General features: G+C 47.7%; 1 protein-coding gene and 1 long non-coding RNA gene across 3 annotated transcripts; one reads left to right on the forward strand and one right to left on the reverse strand.

Moving 5' to 3' along the window:
* The first annotated feature begins 402 nt into the window (after nt 1-402).
* Nucleotides 403-8,201, forward strand: LOC138682080 (uncharacterized). Of its 2 annotated transcripts, XR_011322300.1 has the most exons (4): nt 403-481; nt 514-538; nt 3,745-3,878; nt 7,835-8,201. It is a non-coding gene; the product is annotated as an uncharacterized lncRNA (long non-coding RNA). The 2 variants fall into 2 exon arrangements; XR_011322299.1 differs by having other exon boundaries at nt 403-538.
* On the reverse strand, nt 8,134-21,116 carry LOC104312179 (ectonucleoside triphosphate diphosphohydrolase 2). Its single transcript, XM_009921005.2, has 9 exons — nt 20,963-21,116; nt 18,623-18,740; nt 16,806-16,956; nt 15,911-16,052; nt 14,345-14,569; nt 12,978-13,250; nt 12,046-12,141; nt 10,961-11,095; nt 8,134-9,916 (listed from the first exon to the last, which is right to left on the reverse strand). The coding sequence occupies exons 1-9, from the start codon at nt 21,074-21,076 to the stop codon at nt 9,686-9,688; spliced, it is 1,485 nt and encodes a 494-aa protein (XP_009919307.1). The 5' UTR covers nt 21,077-21,116; the 3' UTR covers nt 8,134-9,685.
* Between the last annotated feature and the right edge of the window lie 1,386 nt (nt 21,117-22,502).

Genomic DNA, 22,502 nt, shown 5'->3' on the forward strand with positions numbered 1-22,502 from the left:
GGTTTCCGGGGAAACCGGGCCGGGCCGGGCCGGGCCGTTCCCCCCCCGCGGGTCCCGAGCACACCCACACCCACTCCTCCCGTCTTTCGCCTCCGCTCCTCCGGGAGGGCCTCGGCCGCCCGTCCCCGCCGCCACCCCCTTCCCCCGCCCTCCGTCGGCCCCGGGGCGCTGCAGCGGCGTGGTGGGGGCAGGGAGCCCGTCTGCGCAGGCGCGGGCTGCGGCGCCTTTCTAGCACTTTCTGGCGCGCAGCCGCCTGAGGCAGCGGGGGCCGGGCGGCCGTTGTTGTGGCATGCGCGCTCCGCGGCGGGAAGGGGCTAGGCCGGGGAACGGCCTGCGGCGGGGGTCAGTGGCGGGGGTGGCCCGCCGTCTGCTTCGGGGAGCCCGCGGCGGCTCGGGGCGGGGGCCGGCGGCCGGGGAGAGCCGTTTGGCGGCAGCTCCTTTGCGGGGACGCGCTGTGCGGCGAGGGCAGCACTCGTGTGAGGTGGTGTCCTCCTGGGAGGGGGCCTGTGTGAGGCGGTGTCCTCTCACGGGCCTCGAGGTGGGCGGCTGGCTGGCTCACCGAGTCCTGCTGAGGGTGAGCAGAGCAGCGCTGTGCTAGGTGACCCCTCTGTTATGTTGCAGCCCTATCGTGAGGCAGCCAAGCATCCCAAGCTGGATAAATGTCTCCCTCGCTTAACTTTCTCTCTCTGTCTCTTACTCTGCTGTACTGTTTCCTTCTGCCATCCAACTTTGTTAGCACATTCTTGCATAGACTGTTCATCTATTGGTCACGGCTTCTACTGAGCATACTTTGTTGTTTCAGCAGAGTCGTCTTATGATTATATGTATTCATTAGGATGCCAGCAAGGTCTACAAGTCCTAGCATCTCTTCTTGTTTTATACTGTAGCTAAAACTTGAAAGAGACTCCTAATTGAATTCTCCAAACCTAGCTAGTGTCAAACTGCTGCCTTGATGTGGGGGTGGACTGTGGCAAAAGCAGCAGTGACCTCAATTCTTTCTACACAAACAGAGCACATCGGGCTGGCACTCTGTGTCATTCAGGCATTCATATGAGACAGAGGTACATTATGGCTTGTATACATATCATGATCTATGTTTGGCTAACAATAATCCAACTGCTTCTGTGACTGGGTCACGTGAGGAGGTGGGCAGGAGAATGGCACTGTGAAGACTTTTGGTGGAGATCGAATAGCCTCTGGTAGTTGGCTTAATACAAAGGTTATGGTGATTGATATTTCTGGCATGTAAACAACATAATCCCCCAGAGATGCTGGATGGAGCCCAGGAGCACTTGGAGCAGCCCCTGGGAGGAGAGACCCTGGGAGGAGCCCCAGAGCATCAGGAGTGACCCAGGAGGATCCTGGGCAGTGCCAGGAGCTCCTAAGAAAGACCTTTATCAGCCCCAGAGGTGCCCAGACACAACTAGGAAGACACACGTACAGCTCATCCTCCACATTCAAAGCCAGAATGCAGGAGGTTTATGCAGTTTACTTCGAGATAGCTGAGTAATGCAAAGGCATTAGGGTCCAGATTTACCCCACCTAAATATAGACATTTATTTGAATAGTTAACTCTGGGCTGTATTCACACTGGAGTCAGTGGAAAGGGATGGCTCGGCCTATTCCAGCTCTGAATAGCCCTCTGACAACAGCTTTCTGTTCTCTGTAAAGGTGTTTGAGGTGACCAAATCCAAAATCTCAGTATCATTTAAGTATCAAAGGCAGCCAAGATGAATCCAGATCAGACTTGCTCAAGATTTCGTACAAAGCTGTAATAATCAGTAAAGACAGCTTTTCGTCCAGGACGTGATGCCATCTCTTCAGAGTAACATAAAAAATTAATGCTGTCTTCTTTCTGATTAAAAAGAGAATGTAGAATGTCTTGCCTATGTTCTGCTGTCTAGGAAAGTACATTCAGCATAAATTCTCATCGAGGCGTACTCAGAACAGCGTTAGCAAGCTTCTGCGCTCATGAAGCCCTAGAAAACCATCCCTAAAATGGAGCAGGGGGAGCCACTGCAGGGCTAGTAGGAGGTTTGCTGGTACAAGTGCTGCTGTATTTAATGCAGATACGGATTTTTTTTTCAGCCAGGGCCAGAAAGCAAAGGACTGCACATCAGTGACAAAGATCTATTTCCTTACTTTGTTAGAAATCGTGAGCCTTTGTAGCTGGTGCTTCTCACAGCTTGTGCTTCAGCCTGCACTGCCTTTAATGTTTGGGTAGCTGTTCTGTAATGTGTAGAGTGAGAAATCGTTGCCACCCCTAGCATTCCCAGTGGCAGCAAAAAAGTGGAAATATGCTGCTCTGTTAAGACTTCCAATCTCTATCTCTAAAATGCTATCAGGATTGCACCCAGCAGAGCAGGGGGTAGCACCCTATGGGGTAGCTAAAACTTTGCTCCTGTGATTGAGCCTCCAGAGGTTTCCCTGGGAGATTCAGCCACCTGAAGATCTATGGGTTAGGAGGCATTTCAGATTATTCATGCTACACTTATTTTTGCTAATTCTGTCCCAGTCAGGTAGTACTTCTGTTCTTGGCTACATGCAGATCCACAGGAAATGACAATTCTATTTTAAATATTTTTGCATTTTAAAAATTAAAGTCAAATGCCAGTACTTCTAAGCTCTCTGTGAGGAGGAACACAGCCAAGCTGCCAGGAATCTCCATGGAGAGCTGCTGGAGCTGCCGACTATCTTAGCCCTGTGACTTCTAATACTGTGGCAGCCCAGCAACCTAATTAGTGCGTACCAGAAGGTGAGCTGGCAAGTAACAAGGCAGGTTTCTGCCAGAACCTTGTCTCACATGAAGCGTTCCTTCAAAGGCAAACCTCTGTACAAAACACTGACAATTGGGCAAATTCTGGGAGGAAAAAAATGCACATTCCATGGTCCTGCCTGAGCAAAATGCTGAAGTGCGTTTCTAATCGTCGTTGGTTTAGTGGACAGCCTGCACAGAGACACCGCTGCAGATTCCCGGGGCGGGGGAGCAGGGAGCAGTTGGAAATCAATTGGGATAGCAGAGATGAGAACAGCTCGACCAAGGTGGGGAGGTACATGGCTCCCACATCATGTTTTCATTAAAGACATCTGTTTTATCGGGTATTTGATTTCTTTGAAAGCTCTCCTCAAACGCTGCTGCAAGTGACAAGCAAGGAGGTTTCACCTCATTTATGTGCTTCCAAATTTTCCATCTGTAAGTTTGCTGTATCAGTTAATGGCTGTAACGGGGGTACTAGAAAACATTAGGGGCCAGTATCACGAGGGCAAAGTCCCTGGGTATAATCCAAAGAAAGACATGGTAGTGAAGTTAAAACTAAGTTGGAAATTGCATTTCTGTTTCATTGAACTATATATTAGTTGTTTTTTAACTTTTTATTGTAATTGTTTTTGTGGTTTTTTTTTAAACTTTCTGTACTGCTTTTGACAGGGAAACAGATTTTATTGTGAATACAACTGGTTTGAGCAGAGTGGGGAGATGCTTTCTTTAACTTTTCAGTATTGCATTCCCCTTCTACTGAACCAGTGTTCTTTGTGTGCTATGGGGTATATAGAGATGATCCCTCCCCTTGGCAGGCAGGCAGACAACGGCTATATTTCTTCTCTTGATGCTTAACCAGCAAGATAGCAGTCTGTGTCTCTGAAATAGCATCCTAGTCTAAACTGAGCCTAGTACCTGGGGCTGGGGTGATGCTGGGGCTGGCAGGAGCCCAAACAGAAATCACAGAACTAATTCTGTTTATATAGGTAAAAATCTGAAGCCCTGAGTTCAAGAGAGGGACACTGCAGAACGAATGTGGGTGGAAGCCTGCCTCCAGAACTGAAAAGCTTTTGGTGGTGGGGTCATTCCAGGTTTACGGTAACACTGAAGTATGACGTGGGTATGTACAGACCTTTTGTGAGTCTAGTCTTTCTGTTACTTCTAAGGATAAACAATGCTTTGTTTTATAGAAATTATTGCTCCTGAGAGATTGAAGTTATTGAAGGTGAGGGGCTGCTTCCAGAGACTAGTGAGTGAGATGTGCAATTGTGGGATTCCTGCTTGAGAGAAATAGGAGCCGCTGAATGGGATCAAGCCACTGGTCCATCCAGGCCAGTATCTTGTCTCTAATGATTAGCAGCAGCTGGCAAGGAAGAACAGGGCAAACATACACGGATGTGGCAGGCAATTCTTTAGCCACAAGCAAGTAACTTTTGGTTTAATAGCCCCAATGGATTATTATGAATTTATCTAATCACCTTTTGCAGCCATCTGAACTTTTGGCATAAACAACCTCCTGTCATGATGAGTCCCACAGTTTAACCACAAGCTGTGTGGAAGAAGAGCTCCTTCCATTTGGTTTGATGATTTCCACTGAGCTCCTCAGTTCAGAAGAAAGCCTGTCACTTCAAAGCTTGCACTCAAGAGAGTCTTAAACATTGTCAGTGATTACCATGAAACAGAAGGTAATGCTAAACCAGCTTTTACGTGGCGTAAAGTTCAGCATTAATTGGCAGTTTACATCTCCGTGTTTAAAACCAGTGAACTTTGAACATTATTCCCGTAAAGTTTCCCTCATTTGGTTCCAGAGCTCTGCCACTGTACACTGTCCAGCGATAAGGCCTATAGGTATTGCTTTCTTTCACTTGGGAGATCTGTTTCTCCGGAGAATTTCCACCAAGAAGTGGTGACTAATTCGATCATGAGGTGCGCATATGGTGACACCCCCTGCTGTGAACAAAAATAAGCTTTCCTTCACACAGAAGTTGATTTTATCATTCCTCTGACTCTCTCAAACCTCATCTTCTTCATTCCCAGTGCAGTCTTCTTCCTATTAGGGATTATTCTTTCTCCCTCTTGTTTCCAAAAAAGGCTTCATCCACGCTAGTGCCCATTCTCCTTGCATAGAGGCCTTTTTCCACTAAAGCCACGGCTTCTTAAATCACTGATTAGAGCTGCTTTTACATCCCACACATAGAGAGCTTCCATACTGCAGCGTGTCTTTCATCTGTGTCCACATCAGGAGTCTCCTTGACAAGTTTCCAGACAAGCCTGCTTGCTAATTTATTTGATTTGTGGTGGGACCAGCTACTGGCTGTGTTGCAGCTTTCCTAAGGCTTAAGGCGCTGTTCTGCCAGCCTCCCTCTTGTGACTAATCCCTGTCATTACACACTCAGGGGAGCAACAGCTTACGTTCTGCGTTTATGAGTTGAACAGGGGATCTAAAAGCACGGTACTGCAAGAAGACTCTGAATATCTCATATTGGGATGGTGGAAACCAGGTCTAAGACACTTCTGCCCGGTCTTCACTGTGTACGAGTACACAGTGATGTTTGCACTTGCAAAACATCAAAACGCTTTGACTTGCCTGGGTTTGATGGCATTGCAAAAGGACTTTTATATTAAGAGAGCTAGGACAAAAATTGGGGTTTTACTGATCCCAGTATTCATTCGGGCTTGTTCTTCTGCTAGCATTTCCATCTACTTCAGTGTGTGCTGAATTAGCTCTTGGAGTAGGAGTGACAATCCATGAGGTAGGATATAAACATCATATGGCTTCCTACTACTCTGGAAGGTACTCAGGCACACGATCATAGGCATGGTACAAGAACAAAATAAAAATGTACTGATCAGTCTTTAAATCCAGCCATCCTAAAAGGCACTCCTCTCATGTTGTGCTGCATTTGCTCCTCCAGTGTCTGTGGATTTCAAGTTATTTCATTATTGTTTATTATAACAGCCCCAAACAACTGAAATGAGTGCAAGTACTGCAGTGCCTGGTGCTGTACATTGTTTCTAAACTTGCTGTTCCAGAGGCCTTCCCTTAACCATTGAACTAGATACCTCCACAGGCAGCACAGTATCTCAAGGGGAGGAGGAGTTACAATCACTGCATTACTAATGGGAAGCTGGAGCTCAGCCACATGACAACTTTTGCAGAGTCCTTGAAGTATGCATGACATTCTCACGACTTGCCAAGATAAGCTAGGAAGTCTGTGACAGCACCTGCTAGAGAGTCCAGCTCTGTGAAATCCTGGTGAACTAATTAATCCATAAATGTCCTGTGAAATACCTGTATCTCAAAAAGCAGCACTTATCTACAGCCCTGCCTCGGGTACAGCCAGGTACCGAGAGGGAGGTTAGGTGTCTCTCCTACAACTGCAGGGAGCCTGGGTGCATCAGAACAGGAAGAAAGAAACAACTCTGGTCCTGTGGTGGTGAATTTCATACTGCAAAACGGGACTGCAGGCAGTAATCCGTTATTTCTCTCAATTTTCATGGAAATTCATTGGTACAACCCAGATGGGATGTACTGTTTGGGAATCCATGACGCTTTGGAAATGGTATAAATTGGAAGAAAGACAGGAACTAACATACTCCTACAAACATGCTGAAATGAAATTTAGGCCACTCTAGCCAGCAGCAGGTCAGCCAACTTACGAGTTTCTGGAGCTAAGATAGAGAAAGTGCTTTCTGGTGTCAATTTTTATATCTAATACTTTTGATTTCCCTCTTATTGATACTTAGTGACAGCAGCAGAACTGCAATTACATGTGAGCAGACATTATCTTCCAGAAGAGCTCTCCCATGGGTCAGCCTGACTGAGAAGCGAGAGAGCTATGCATAAACTTAAAGAATTTAGGGACAGTTAGAAAATCCTTGTTATTCATCATTTCTACAATTGCATTGTAGCCAAAGGGCTGCAAGCATCTTCGTTTCAAAGTGAGTTAATCTAGAATCTCCTTTTAAGTAGATTTCTGTTGTCCAGGTAATCTGGGGATTAATTCTGCAAATTTATGTACTGCTGACATGAAGGAGCTGCTTGTATAGAGAGTTGGGAGAAAGGAATATGTTACTTTTGTTAGTTTTCATTCTTCTCATAAGTTCCCGATTTTGTTATTTTTTGCCTTTTTTGTGACTAAAAGCACACTTCAGGGCTTTTAGCATACAAGTCTAGCTCATCATCTAGTAATACATCTATAAGCGGGTTTTTTTCTGCCGGATAGAGAATGGTACACACCGTCAATACTGCCCATTCCAAGCCTGGTTCACCCGGTAACCCTAGCTGCTGGGGCTGCAGCTTGGGATGGGCAGCACAGTCTGCCTGTCCCGCCTGCCCCCGTGACCTGCCTGCAGGAGAAGACAGCACTGGCAGTATTTGGAAGGAATGATGGGAAAGGAGGGAGCAGAGCTGCCGCCTGTAGTGTGTGGACCACTGGGGAAAGAACTTCAGCCATTGAAATGTCTCACTGTGCCTTTGCAGCTTTTAGCTCAAGAGTTTAGGATCTGCTCTAAATCAAGTGTTTGTGGGTTGTCTTCACATCACGGAGCGGTGGCTCAGTGTCAAATGGTGGCTCAAGTGTCATGGATTTAATGGGGCAAATTAGGCCATGTGTACGTGCCATCACCCAATACAGCTCAGTGGCATGTGCAAGGCACAAGTAAAGTGTCAGGAGGACATGCTGAGCTTCTTGCCTAATTGCTCACTTATTATCTGAATGGAAGTCCCAAAGCTTCTAACCAAGAGCTTGGGGAAGTTCCAGCCAATGTCCTTTTCTCTTGGACCCTGTAATCTAGTATTCAAAATCAAGAAGGTGTAATGACTGAGCAGGCCAGAACAGCTGGAGTCCTGGGGTTCCTGGCATCTCACTGGCTTATTTCCATTTCTGACAGTGGTAGGACTCTTCTTGGGCAGGTTGCAAATCTCAGGCAGGAATCCCACAGTTCTCATATGTGCTGACAGGTCACAGAGCCAGTGTTTAATGATTGCATTTCCAGATGCGGGAGGAATGAAGTCTCAGGAATTTCCCCGATATCGCTGACTCCCTGATAACCTCTCTTTTTTTTTCTATGCAGGCTTGCCTGAATCCCTCCTACCTTCTTCAGATGGTTTGAGCAAAGAACACATCAAAGATGTAGACACATCTCTCATCAACTAAATACCAGCAACCAGGTTACCTGAAGTAATTTTCTGCCTGCCTGCCACTGGGAAGAAAGTGCCTTCAAGGGTTCTCATTGTGTACCCCGAAAGTACACAGCATAACAGCCCTTGAGTAAACAGAGGCAAAATCAGCATCCCCCATCCTCCTCACTGAAACACTCTGTGTTCACAATAAAACCCCCGCTTTGATCTCTTGCCAAGAATAACACAGACAGTCTATTAAAACATCTTTAATAACATGATATAATTAAAAATATCTAATGTGCAACTCAAAGAAATGAATATGAAGCTTGTTTAAATCTGTTTCCACACCCCTCCAAACTTGACTGACAGGTTCCAAACCTTCATTAATTGGCCTGAACATTTATGAATACCCCAATATTATAGGGGAGGGGGTATGTCCTATATATGAGTTGGGAGCACAAGGGATTAATAATCAGATTTGAAAGGATTTGGGTGCCATGGTAGCTTTAAAAATCCTGCAAGGCACATCACTGCATCTGTGAGCATTTTAATTTCTGTTTAAAGTGGTCTGAAAAGCATTGGAGACACTCGTCCCTTAGGCTTTTAACAGCCTGTGTGTTTAACTCTCTGAAGCAATCCAAGAAGTGAACTCTAAACACTTTAGTCCAAGGACAGTGTTTGTCTGATTCGATCCCTTTTCTTCACAACAACACAGAGAATTTGTACAGCACCTCATGTTTTAGATGAGCAGAGCAGACCAGAGGAGCTGGAAGGACTGCCAAGTCCCAGAGGAATCCTGAGTACTGGATTATAAAGTAACTCTGGTCACAGTCTAATATGAGAGTAATTGGACTGACAATTAGGAAAGCTTCTGTTCCTGGGTCTGCTCTTGTCTAAAGGACAATGTTAGATGAGATAACTTCACTTTCAGAGTCAGTGAGACAAGCAGTTCAGTGTGAATGAACAAACTGGTGAACCTTAGCCCAGCATGTACCCTCTTTTAGCTGATGTGAAATTAAATGTGTTAATTTAAGTCCTGGTTAAAGAGTTTAAATTGACAATTTTAACCCTGAGTTGCCATGACTCAGCTGAGAGACAGGAACTCAGCTGTGTGTCTGTGCCCTTTGTTTCTCCTTTGATGCTCTGCACATTTTGTAGAGACCAAGACTGAAAAGCATTGCTTTTGAAGGATTCTTGGTCAGCAAGAGCATTTGCTGGAAGGGATACATGGATGCTGTCACTGAGGTGGAAGAACAGACAGATCAATAGTAGCAGGGAGAAAATACCTGCTTTTTCCCTTGAACATGGAAGCAAGTTGGCAGTTATATTCAGACTATATTTTTAATGCTGTTCCATTCTTCACTAATGACAATACTGCAGGTATTGTCTCTCTTGTGGGCACAGAAGAGGGCAGAGCTCTTTTTTCAGGCACAACGTCTCCTGATTAGACAGGATTATTCCATATTAACTTTACAATAGCTCAGGGCCTGCCTGCTCAGAGGCATTATTTCATTAGGTTGACATGAGTAATCTCAGCTGTAGCCCAAGCAAGATCAGTGCAGGCTGCTCTCATTTGGAGAACGAATAGCTTGCCATCCACCAGGAATCATAGGTTTCCTGCGGAGCAGGATCTGTTGTCTCAGTACAGTAGTGGAAGTGCTAGCAAGTTGAAATAAGGCACTGAGGCTCTGGGAGTCCTGCAGGAAAATCACTCGCAACCTCCAGTGACTTACACCTGTGTGATTTCTGTATGTACCCTATTAACTGCCCTCTGGCAAGAGTATTGAGTCCCAGAATAACTGTCAGTTGTCATCAAAAACACTGCTGTTCCTGTTATTGAAGCTGTTTTCCTTGACCATCACTCGGTATGAGATGCGCATGAAAGAGCCGGTGAGCAGCATGACAAAGACGATAAGGAGCAAAGACCAGACCCCAGGTTCAATCCCCTTGAGGAAGCTTGGGCTGTCCTGGGGGATGGTGTTGGTCAGACTCAGCAGGTACCCAAGAGTCCAGCCGGATGATGTATCACCCATCTATTGAAATAAAAGAGGAGGAGAGGTCAGAAGAGAAGGAGATAGTCTGGATCCAGCTGTGTTTCTGTGCACATGCCCAAGACCTCCTGTACTTTGTTTGAGACTGATACAAGGATTAGACTTGAAATGAGGAGCTCTCCCACTGTCGGTGCCCAGAGTGCACTAATAGGCCTTAATTGCCCTGACCAGTCTCACCTGGGACATCTACCTACGCCCTCTGCCCATGGGCCTGGGAGCTCCATTTAAGCTCTGGCCTGGGCAGTTACTTTTTTTTCCTGAGCTGTGCTGTGCTTGTGTGTTCTTTCTGCTTACTGACTGGTTTTCCTGGGTGGACCTCAGGTCTACATTGTGGGTAGTTCTGTCTCTGGCCCTGTTGCCTGGTTGAATCTCAGGCACATGTTATAGATTGCTTGTCTCTGGCTTTCCAGGCTGGGTTCCCTGGATGGACCCTGGACCTACCTCATTACCTTGCCTTAGTCTGATTATCACCACATAGCTGACTGAACTGCTATCACAACGTGGCCCTGCTCAATGGGACCATGCCTTTGCTGGTGAGTTGTGAAGAGGTCTGGGAATAGGCTTTGTTTTCTTTTGTGAAGGGGAGGACCTGAATCAAATCTTCCTTAGGAGCTCCAGATCCTGAAGCAATTTCAGACCTTATGAGCCAGTTATAAACCCTCACTAGCATGAAGGTGATTGCAGAGAGGTAGGGCAGCGTGTTTTGGCTCAGGAAACATTATCAGTAGTTTGTCCTTAGCATTAAGTGGTGATCAAGCCATACTTCCTTCCTTACTGGGCACAGACTCTTAAAGATGGTATTGCTCCAGAAAAGGCTTTTGACCCATCTATTTTTCAGTGGGGACAAGTGTAATCTCTAGCTCTCTGACACTAGTTTTCTTGCATATCACAACTGTGACTTTATTTTGCAAAAACATCTTGCTGGAGAAACCCAGCTGGTTAGGGCTTGTAGGAGTGGGGACAGGCTGGCTTTACTGAAACCAACCCTCCCTTGTAATTAGAAATACCACAATATAGGTAACTGACCTTCTTCTGGAATGCAGTCCAGATAGACCCATCAAAGTCAAATGTGTATCCCTTTGTACTGAGATGAAAGATGAAGGCAGACACAATACAGTAATCAACAAGTGTATCCAGGCTTTTTTGGGACTCCTTAACCAGCTGGTGTCATTTCCAAAAGAAGATGGGGAAAAAAATACAAGAAGTAAATATTCAGTAGCTGAATTTCAGGCCTCCTGTAACTTTTCTTTTCTGCTGTGGGACTGACTGTGGGACTGGAGGAGGGGTTTGTGTCTGTGCAGACTGAAACCATGTTTCCTGTACCCACTGGGCTGTGGTCTGGGAACCAATGTCATCTCTTAATGCCTTTGTACCCATCTTATTAAAGACCAGGCAGTTCCAAGAGCAGCAGGACTGGCAGCCACGTGTCCTACAGTTGCCTTGCAGGTGAACTGCTTGGTATGATTCTCTGCTCTCTAATTAGGTTGAGCTAATGCTGCACCCTTTCTCTCAATAGGAGCATTAACAAGATCTTCTATACAGAAGGGAAAGCTTTAGGGAACTGCTTATGGGCTTTGCTACCCTGTTAGCAAACCCTGTAGAAATTGTCCAATTTGAATGCTTGGTCAGTGTAGGTGCAAATGAGGGTGACCTCATAAGCCACCAACTGAGAGAAAGAACTTATAAATTCCCCCTGGCGTGGTCTCCATGGGCCCAGGTGAAATGTGAAAGACCCTGGAGCCTGAGTGGATGTGTTCCTTGCTCTTAAGGAGAGGAGGATAACAGGAAGACCAAGGTGATGTACAGGACTGAGTGGACAGCCTTCCTGTTTACTCCTTAATATGCAGTAAAAGGTACTTGTGGCTTTTCATTTAAGTCCAGGTGTTACCAGCAGCAGCTGGGATTTGAGAGGAAGGAAAATAAGTGGAGCCTGTTTCCTCAAAGTAAAAACAAACAAATAATAAAAAAACCCCCCAAACCAGGCAAATACTAATTTTTTCCCTGAGGGAGCCAGTAAATTATGGCTCTGTCAGTCTGAGCCCCATGGGCTTTTAAAACAGACTGTTCCTTGCTTCCCACTCTCCCTGCACACTAAGTTATTCCACAGTTACCTCTTTGATGGACATCCCACAAAGCCTGTTGACTGCCTGACCCAAGTCAGGAGAGGGTACAGTTTCTCTCATGAAGTCCATGGCCTCAGAAATCACCTACAACAGCAGGAGAAATAATCATCAGGTTGGACTGTGCCCTGCATTGCATACAGTGCCTATAGGAAAGTAAGTGGCAGTAGCTGTGGGGTGCATTGCCAGGGTGCCCTTTCTGCGTGCCTGTGTTAGGGCTTACAGTGCCTCTGATGGGTGCAAGGAAGACAAGCAGATCTGCTACTCTCTGGAGATGGAAACAGGACTGTTTCTAGCTTGTGTGCAGCAGCCTTCCTGGCCTGGCTAAGTAGACCGGTCCTTAGGTTCCTTGGCACCATGTCCATGGGAGGCTCTCAGGAGCAGGGAGGTGGGGAAATTTCTGTAATTCTTCCCTCTGAAATGCACTCAGTTTGTCCTAGGATCTTGAGCTGGTCCTGGCTTAACCCAATGACTTTGGATGCTAAATCTAGGGTCTTAGATATAAGCATGTTTGTGGTGGAGCATGCCCAGATGTTTGCTAAGGGAGTGGCACAGGATCTTCAGTTTTACCACAGACCTTGTGGGGGAAGACCTGCTCAGCATGCAACTCCTGGCTGTCCTATCCCTGCTGGCTCTGTGGATGCCCAAACTTTGTCTCACAAGCAGACATTGCTGAAGCATGGATGAAGAAAGACCTACCACAGTCATTGGTGGGAAGCCTGTGGTCTATATTTGAACAGCTATGTGCCAATGAGGGGGAGAGGGCAGGAGTGCATGTGTACAGCATTAGCCAGGGCATTGGCTCTCTTGGCTAGCAGAGGGCACAGCATGGCTGTTCCCACTGTATTTATTAATGATCAAACTGGTCCCATTTCATGGGTTCTCTGTACTAGTTGCCTACCCCAGTGTAAATGAGAACCCACCAGGAACCTGGTCCGGAGGGGCTTGAAAACACTGCTGAGGGAATGCTTGAAGAAGCTGCAGGAAGAAGAAGAGTTGAGCAGGCTTTGCACAAGCCTTATGCAGGCAGTGGGATTGCTGGAGCCGGTGATGTTGAAGACCTCCTCAGCGCCAGGGATGTCCAATGCGTCATCACTGAGAGCACAAGGCCCAGTATGCACTGATTGCCACTGCACTTCCCGGGAGTAGGTGAGGGGCCAGCAGGGATTAGACACAGTTTTAGCACTTCTCTGATCCTAGAGCAGAATAAAACAAGGACAGAGGCAACAAGAGAGGAGGTTGGCATCCCAGAGTTTCACAAAGGAAGACAAAATGTAACACGGTGAAGAACAGTTTGCCTCTGGCACCACAGTATTGTAATTGAGCAGGCAGGCTGCAAAAAGTTTGCCAAACCTTATCTCAGGTAGCCAACTGCAAGGCCCAGACTGATGCAGCAGGCTCCCAGCTCCTGAGTTCAGGGCAAGCTGCAATAACTGGACCTGCTGTGGGAGGCTGAGGAGTCCCAGCCCTACCTGCTCTCCCTTAGACCAGAAATACATTTTCAGTGAATCCTGTACTCTTTCTAGTTGCAAGAAAGAGGCTGTTCTGGTCTGCCTTCCAAATGGCTCAACCCCTTAAGAATCAGTGTTTCTTATCTCTAGGAATTCCCAAATATAACTGTGGTGAAGTGGGTCTGCATGTGGGACGTTCAGATCTCAACTAAGGGGAGGTGTGGTTTATAGGGAGGCAAGCAGATGGGCAGTGAGTAGTTTATTTCTGAAAAACTTAGTTTTGGTGGAGACTAAAATGATTCCTGAGTTTGCATCAGATCCTGTCCCCCCCATGTGAAATAAAGTTTGGAAGAAAAACCACCATGTTTTCAAAATGAAATATTGTTCTTTTAAAGCTGCTACAGGGTTAAAGACAGCAAAGGAAATATCCCAAATGGAAGGTCCCAGTTGGTTTCTGGGTGCTGTTGTTTAGCTTCCCCTTCTAGGGTGGAGGAGCAGTTCTGAGGAGCCAAGGGAAGTCTTTGCCTCCCTTCAGCCTGAAAATTATCTTAGCACCTCTGGAGAGCAATTTTGTGCTCATGTGTATTAAATAAGGAGCCAAATAGAGCCTGCAAGTAGGAAACTCTTGAATGGGTGCTTGCATGTCTGCTTGGAGGGCATTGATTTGGGCATAGAGACTATGTTTTACAAATGCACTGGGCTTTTTTAGATATATGCAAATACCCTCTGTTAAAGACAGTGATTGACATTTTGCCCATTAGAAGCTACACCTTGTGTAACTGCCATTTAGTGATACCATATCCAGGAACCTTGCAAATGTCCTTCTGGCAGATACTCACTTGAATGAGCATAGAAAGTAGTCTACTGCGGAGCTGGTCTGTGCCATGGCAGGGGCAGTGACGAGTGTACACGTTGTGCATCTGCCCATACAGCTGCAGCCTCACTCCCTCTTCTGGTGCCTGGTTCTCTTCTACCTTGGAAGTGAGCTGTATTGAGGTTCCTCCCACAGACAGGACTCCTGCCATCCCCTTTCCAGAGGGGACCAACTGTCCTCGCCAGTCGTACTGACCCAAAAAGAACCAGAGAGGTAAGTTCTTAAGACTTCTACATCTGGGTTGCAGTCAAATGCAAGCATTAGTGCACAGAGTGAAAGCAGCTTTCTGGTGCAGTACAGCCCAACTTTCTTTTTTTTTTTTTTTTTTTTTTTGTCCACAGGACATACGGATGCTGAATTGGTGGCTTTGGAGGGAGCAAAGGAGCCATTGTACAAGCAATGCCATCTGCTCAGAGAGTTCCCCACAGCCAGCAAGAGCAAACAGGGCTCACCATCCTGGATGTCCACTGCTGTTCGAAGCAGTGGTCTCAGCAGGTAGGAGCAGGGGAGAGAGGAGACGGTGGTGGTGGTAGGGAATGGGAGGGGGGTTTCCAGGTGGGCAGGTATGGGCTTCAGGTGCTTCCTTGATGCTAAAGTGATCCTCCTGTCAGAAGAACACTGTGGTTTCATCTCCTGCAGTCTTGCAGAACTGATTTTGACAATGCTGAAGTTAGCAGTACAGGCAGGGAAGTTTATGTGGGTGTAAGCACTCTGTCCCTGGCTGGGGGAGGCTGTGTTGCTGCCAGCAGGGCTAGCAATTCCCTAACCAGTACATGCTTGCTGCTGGTTATCAGAACTGCTTTTCACTTCCCTGATGTGGAAAAACTCAGTCTAACCCACCTTTCTCTTGCACTTTGAGTTCTTTTTGAGACCCTTTGGTTTGAGAAGCTATGGGTTGAGCAAGGAAACTTAAATGTATTCTTTTTGTTTAGCAAGTGCCTTCTGAATACAGACCAGGCCTCTATGCTGGGGACACCCAGCTATACTCTCACTAGCATCTCAATGAAAGGAAATTTGATGGGCTTTTGCTTTGGCAGCAAAAGACTCTGCTTCTCTGTCCACCATCCACAGGATGTCCTGTGGGACAGCTGGACTCCAGTGGCAATCCCACAGCACCCCACAGACAGCAGCAGTGCCTATTTGACAGTGATGCTGAGCTAGAGCTGCAGGGACTCAGAGCAGTGGAGTTCTTGTTGACATCCTGGGCTAGGCTATGTAAGGTCATCTATGTGAGCATCCTGGATGTGTTGCCCAGAAAACCTCACATCTGTTAGGGCAACTGCATGAACATGTCCATGAAAGGCTATATTAGAGTTTCGGTTCTTCAATCTAGTTATAACCATCTCACATTATGTCCCCCAACCAGCTGGTGTTGGATATAACCTGCCTCCTCTGAAAGGCCATGGAAGTTGTGCTTAAGCATTGTTTAAAGTAAAGGGTTTTAACAGTCCCTCCACATGTCTCTGTGGCTGTTTGTTAATGGGAGTTGCTCAGCTCAGTTCTGTACTCCCCAGGCAGGATTGTCCTTTACCTTGAAGAAGTTCTCCAGGACATAGTTAACAGCAACCCAATCAAATGCTTCCTTGTCTGGACTGGACAGGATCTTTGCCCCCTGAAAGTCAAAGGGGGATGACTTCAAGGCCACAGTCAGGGCTGCAAGGTGATGAGTGAGGCTAAACAGAAAAGAAAAAGAAGACACACTGGTTTTTACAGGACCCTGCCAGGAGCAGCCTGCAGTGGGGGCACAGCTGCAGGGTTTCTGCTGAGCTCCCCACTTTGGGTAGTAGCACAGAGGCACAATGACATTGCTGCCACTTCGCTCTCCCCTCACATGGCACCGGGGGCAAGAACAGCAGAGGGATGATTTGAGCAGTTGTGCCACCATTCAAGAATTTGGGAGTTTAGTACCCTCTGTCACTGAGGGAACCCTGTGGCCTTGCCCCACTGACCTGGTCCCCTCCAGACCTTACTTTTCCCCAGTGTCTAAAAGGAGATAAAGGTCCCAATAATGAGGTGACTAAGAACAGTGTCCACAAAAGTGTGTATGATAAGGTGGATCTTCCCGCTGCCATTTCCAACCTGCTGACAAGAAGCATCCCTGAAAGCCCATGTGGGTTGTCACATAAACTGAAAACACTTTAGCTTCCAGACTGACAGGGGTTTTTTTGCCAAGCACTAATTGTGAAGAAGACTTTACACAGACTGGTAGCAGTAGCAAGACCATCATCCTCATGGCTGCTTGGGGGGACAGTATGGAGACACAGCTATGCCGTACTCCCCTTGAGTACATTGGGACCTGAAGAAGGTTTACCTGACTAGCAGATTAGGGATGAAACACTGCAGAGCAGACAGGGTGAGATGCATTTACAGAATGATCCACATGACACGTGCTGATCTCTGGGTGTGGGTTTGCAACATTCACTCACTTCATCTGCCTCTTGCTGGTGGTTGCTCCCAAGTAGAGGGGTGTTTGGCTGTGCTGCTCTGCTGGGATCTCCTTCTGGGCCCAGTTCAAACATGGCTCCAAGCTCTTCCCTACTGTCTGAGGAGAATCTGAGTAGTTGGAGACTCCTGGACCTGAGGACCAGGGGAAAGAATGAAATTTTCTAGGGAAACATATGGGAGAAGTGCGAGAGCTGTTACTCAAGAGGTTGCTGTCCTAGGGCATGGGTAAAGACAGGACCTGTCGCAGGTGGAATGGAGTTCCTCCATGTAGCCGTCCTGCTAAAATATGGTACTGGGAGCAAAACACATGTGCATGTAAATCCCAAATGGCACTAAAAGTACCCTGGCTCTGCTGCTGAGACATCCCGTAAATGACCACATATCAGCCACGTGACTGCTGCAACAGCTGAGGCTGTCTCAGCCCACAGAGGAAGAAATGGGGCTTTAGCTGCTATAAAAGATAGCAGAAGGACACACTGCCATGCAGGCAGAGCTGAGGCTGATGTGTCACCTCCCTCCTCTAGCCACTTCCTCTTGTGTTGGAGGAGCCATCTTCCGAGTCCCGCACCAGCAAGCAAGACACCTCTGCTCTAGAGGATGCTGGTGCTGTGCGGAGAGAAGCTGTGTGCAAGCATTGACTCATCTTTCCAGCAGATTTAATGGATTCTTAAACGCTGGTTTTGAACTACTACCCAGGAAGAGCCTCACTTCCCCATGCTCTGGCCCACTTGCCTTCCTGGCTGTGTGACTCCCTCACCATGTGCTCTGCTTTCCTGGGCCCTGTATAGGGCTGAGCTGCAGCTTGCCTATGGCTACTTAAAGGCTGTGACCACGCTGCCATGCAGACAGAGGACTACTTCTCACATCTGGGCGAGACACCTGCCTGGACTTCTTGTTGCTGCTGCTGACAAACTGCTGTACCGAGCTACAGTTGCTGTTCTTAACCCAGTGAAGATGGCAGCAGTCAAGGGACACATACAAGGTTTCAGGGAACACTTATTGCATCTTCTGTATGTGGTTTGTATTGCTTACAATCTGCAAGGGCACAAACTCCCTTCCCTGCTTCTTGTGCAGCTGCCTTCCTACAGCACTGCTACTGGGGGTTCAGGGTTTCCCAGCATCCTGCTATAATCAGGCTTCAACATCAAAGCAAGATTGAGAGGGAAGTTAAACCCTGAGCATTAATGCATGAAGCCCTTTCAGCTGCCTTTGGCAGGGCCAAACTGATTCAAACTAGTGAAGAAGACCCTAATATTCTCCAAAATGTGAGACCTAAAACCAAGCTGAACTCATGCTTGTGCTGTCAAACCCCACATAGGGGGCTGGAGTCTTTGCATCTCTGTTGTCCTGACTGTACTCTGGGCACTAAGTGGTGTAGCTGCAGGACGAGGCAGAGGATACGAGGAGTCATCCTGCAACCAGATTTGTCTCCGTTGCTGTTAGATGTCCTGCCTGGGTGAGAAGATCTGCAGCCTTGGCTCTGCCACTGATCCATGTGGACATCAGGATGAACCCCATCCTCCCTGTGTGCTTCCCTCCCTGCAGCAGGCCAAAACTCCTGTCACCTGCTACTACTAAGTGCTCTGACATCCAGCTGTGTATGGCTAAATCTGCCCATGTTGAGAAGACTCATGCTGAAAATAAGCAGCTTGTGCTTCACTATCAACACTGCTTCAGTGTACAGCTAAATGGTACAGGAGCTGAGGAAATTGTGGCAATGGTCCACGCACAGATCTCTGGGTTTCCATCCATCCCATGCCAGTCCCACAGACCACCAAACATGAATCAGGCACCTTACCTTGCACAGGACAGGAACTGCATTCTCTGATTACCCCAGTCTTGTTTGCCTTGGTGGTGGTCCACTGGTAGATGAACAGGATGGTGCGGGATGGGCCAGCATCCACAACAATGCCATACTGGAAAACCCCAAAAACATTCTAGATAAACACCACTGAATGCATGCTGCTTTGTTATTGTAGGGTAACTCAGCATTATGTAGGTATTCTGGGTAACCCACGGGCCTGCACTGCAGTATTTGAGTTAGTTTTTTATGTTCAAAGAAAGGGTGAAGCCAGAAGATGATGTGGATCTGCAGGGAACCATCTGCATTTCTGAATATACATGAGGAGCAGCAGGAGTGGAGAAACACCCAGAAATTCAGCAGACCTACAGTGGCATGCTCTGTAGCTGTTCCTGAAATCAGGTAAAGGGCTTCCACTAAGAGCTAAGCCACCTGGAGCTCAGGAAAAACAGGTCCTAAAGCAGTGGGAGATGGCACTATACAGGCTCTTGAATGATTCTGGGACTCAGACTGATGCTGGATTGGTTTGCTAAGGCTTTTGTGCAGGAATTGGAGGGCTGTGGCTTGCTCCTACTTCTGAGGAACCTGAGACTCCCTTATCTGTTTGATGCCCCACTGCAGAGATGGTGTGCCACAGGCTGGGTTTGCCTTGGTGCATGCCAGACCTGTAGGAGCCACAGCACACTGGGATCAACCAGCACATACGCTGTCCAATGCAGCAGCCCCACAGAGACCAAGACAATGTCTTGGCAGAAACAGCAGCAGCAAACATGAGATTTCTCAACACCTTGTCCACTGACAGTTCTGTTGCCTAGCAGTGAGGCCAAGGGCTTTCTTAGTCTCTATGCAGCCCAGCGCTTGGTCTATTTGCTGCTGATCGAGCCTTGCTGAGCTGCACCTCATATGCGAGGGTTAGGAAATGAGACGCAGCTGGGGTACCCTGCAGCACTGCTCTCTGTGGCTGTTCTGGACATCCCCACACTCAAAATAGCCCCAGTGCTAGCCTATGGTCTCCCCCTCTCCCCCTTATTATATGACCCCAATCTGGGACATCTACACAGACAGGAAAGAAACTTGTGAGATCTGGGAGGTATGTGGTAATGCATGGTCTAAGCTGTATCTTGCACAGAAATAGTTGTAGCTGTGACTGAGTGGGAGGAGAAACCTCCTGAGAGGTTGATGTTAACACCATCAGAAGGGTTTTAGCACAATACAGAGCCTGGCTGCAACCTCTGAGCGAAGCTACCTGGCTGCCTGCAGCCTTCCTGGGAGCTCCCAGCTGCACCAGACACAGCACCCAGGACTGGAGCTGGAGCAGAAATGCGGAAGGAGGATGGAGGTCCCTGCCCAAGCCTGCTGGCATCCTCCCCCACAAGTGACAGCTCGTATTTCTCGCAGGGACATGTCGGCTGCCGCAGAAGAGGAAGAAACAAATGGTATTGGTGGAGAAACCTGGATTTTTTTTCCTCCTTCACAAAATGAGAGGCTGCTGCTGGGAGTGCAAGGGATGAGAATGGATCACCGCATTTCTGCCCCAGTTCAACACCAGGGAAGGATAGAGCATGGAGCAATAAGGGTTTTTTTTAAATCCAATTTTGTTTCTGAGAGGAGTGTGGAGGAGGGGTAGTATCTCTAAATGCACAGGTTAACCTACTCCTGTTCGATTAAAACCATGCCACTGATCTCACCTCAGCAGTGGTGCATCAGGAGGCATAGTGGATGGGTGTTAACGCCCCAGTCACCAGGCAGATCTGACCCTGTTGCATAGAGCAGGTTGGCTCTTTGGTTAAAATCAAGAGAGGACAGAAGAGGAGAAGGCATGGAAGATAATTATATATTTTTTTTAAAAACAGAAGCAGCAGTTCAGGGCCAAATTCCTGCCAACTTTCAAGAGTGACCTAACTCTTTCCCTCCACTGACAGCACTGGTCCCTTGCCGCTCTGGAGTAGCTCCTGACACGGGCTGCCTCTCCTCAGCCTGCAGTGAGCATCTCTGCTGATCCATGGACCATATCCAGCCTCTATTTCCCTGACCAGCCAAAGGGGTTGGCTTGTTTTCAGTTTGAAAACTACAGCATGTTGAAGGATGCCAACCCATCCTCACAGTCTTCTTCTAGTCACCTCCCCTCCTCAGTTTGTTGTTTCAGGCTAGTAAATAACTCAGTAGCGCAATGAATGTAAAAAGCAACAAAACACACCAGTTTAAATGCCTGGCTTGCACAAGGAAATGGGCAGGTTCTCCTTAAGAAGCAGCCCGAGAGACGAGGAGAAGGTCCTCTGCTTACTGCCCCGCTTGACCCTCGGCTTGGACACCCCTTGGGCAGGTGGACGCCCTTACCTTAGTCCTGAAAGGGGTAACGGGCACATCTTTAGTGGAGACGCAAAGCAGCACGATGCCCGTCAGTCCCGCTATGATCACCAGCCAGGGGGGAAGGAGTTCACGCCAAGACATGAAGCGCTTTCTCCTTTCACAAAGAGTCAAAAGAGGAAGCAGCAGAGCAGCAAACTGACAGTGGCTGCTTTTTATAACCTTTAAAAAGAGGAGAAAGGCGGGGCCAGGGCCAGGCTCTGACTTCAGCCCAGCCCCAAGCCACAGGGACCACAAGGAACGCGTGGGCCAAGCTGCGATGTGTCAGGCATTTCTCCCTTCCATCGCTCCATGCAATAAATAAAACGACGGCTTCATGCCCGTTCCAGTGCTAGTTTTGCAAAAGCATCAGAGCAACCTCGAAACTGCCCCAGGCGATGGGGTTGAGGTAAACAGAAATGTGGGGTTAACTCAGCTGTGTAATAAGCAGAAAGCAGGCAAAACTCATCCGTTTGGTATTCTGCGCCTGGCAGTGCTAGCTGCCAAAATTAGAAGTGGGGAAACTCCTTGTCACTGGGTTTACTTTATATGTGAAGGCTCCAGGGTGGACCTGGGGTGCTTCCCTGCAAGCACGTGTCCATCAGGTTGGGGCAGAGTGTGGGCACTCTGCCTGGTTCCTTCAGACTGCTTCTGCCTCCTTGTTCATTCTCAGGTGGCACTGGGACAGGAAAACATCTGCACATTTGGGTTTCCACCGGCAGGAGACTCTGCTGGTTTGGTCTTTGCTGTGGGTAGGAGATGGCAGGGGCTGCTTGGGTCTTTTGCCCCCAGAGGGCCAGTGTCAGGATAGGTGCCTGTACACCCCTTCTTGACAGCCTCCCCATGAAAGATAACCAACCTTCAGACTTTACAAAACACGCGCCTGCTTTCTCCTTTCCGGTGCCACAAAGACACGTCTCTGAAACCAGAATTTCTGAAGAAAAATGTGTTAGTCCCAGGAGAGGTGCTTCTTTCAGGCTGTCTTCATCTGTGTCCCAGTGACTAGGTCTAGGAATAAAAGTGCAACTCCTTTAAAGAAATGTTTTTGTTTGTGTGAGCTGGACCATGTATTGGAAAGCCATCTTGTCCCCACCAGAGGACTTCACCAGCCAGGCCTCTGTCTCCAGAACTAAAGGACTGACACCTCCTTGGTCTTGCAGGGGTATTTGGAGACGCACCTGTCCATCTTAGAGTTGTTTTAAGCAAAGTGCCAGAATTCCCTCATCTTCCTGCAGACTTTAGACTCCAGTTCAGATTTTGCTGATCAGCAACTAGAATGCATCTGCAGATGTCCTGTAGTGACAGGACAAGGGGCAACGGTTTTAAACTGAAAGTGAGTAGGTTTAGATTGCATGTAAGGAAGAAATTTTTTACGATGAGCATGGTGAGACACTGAAACAGGTTGCTCAGAGAAGTTGTGGAAGCCCCATCGTTGGAAGTGTTCACGGCCAGGTTGGACAGGGCTTAGAGCAACCTGATCTAGTGAAAGAAGTCCCTGCCCATGGCAGGGGGATTGCACTAGGCGATCTTC

This window comes from Haliaeetus albicilla, chromosome 26 (genome assembly GCF_947461875.1).
Source record: "Haliaeetus albicilla chromosome 26, bHalAlb1.1, whole genome shotgun sequence".
NCBI lineage: Eukaryota > Metazoa > Chordata > Aves > Accipitriformes > Accipitridae > Haliaeetus > Haliaeetus albicilla.

Bases quoted from the DNA above. Each gene is read 5' to 3' on its own strand.
- LOC104312179 (XM_009921005.2), bottom strand. From the start codon at position 21,076: ATGTCTTGGCGTGAACTCCTTCCCCCCTGGCTGGTGATCATAGCGGGA. The intron at 16,053-16,805 runs GTGAGTGAATGT...TTTTCTGTTTAG, and splicing joins ACCAGCAAGAGGCAGATGAA to CCTCACTCATCACCTTGCAG. The intron at 12,142-12,977 runs GTGGGTTCTCAT...CTGCTGTTGTAG, and splicing joins CCCTCCGGACCAGGTTCCTG to GTGATTTCTGAGGCCATGGA.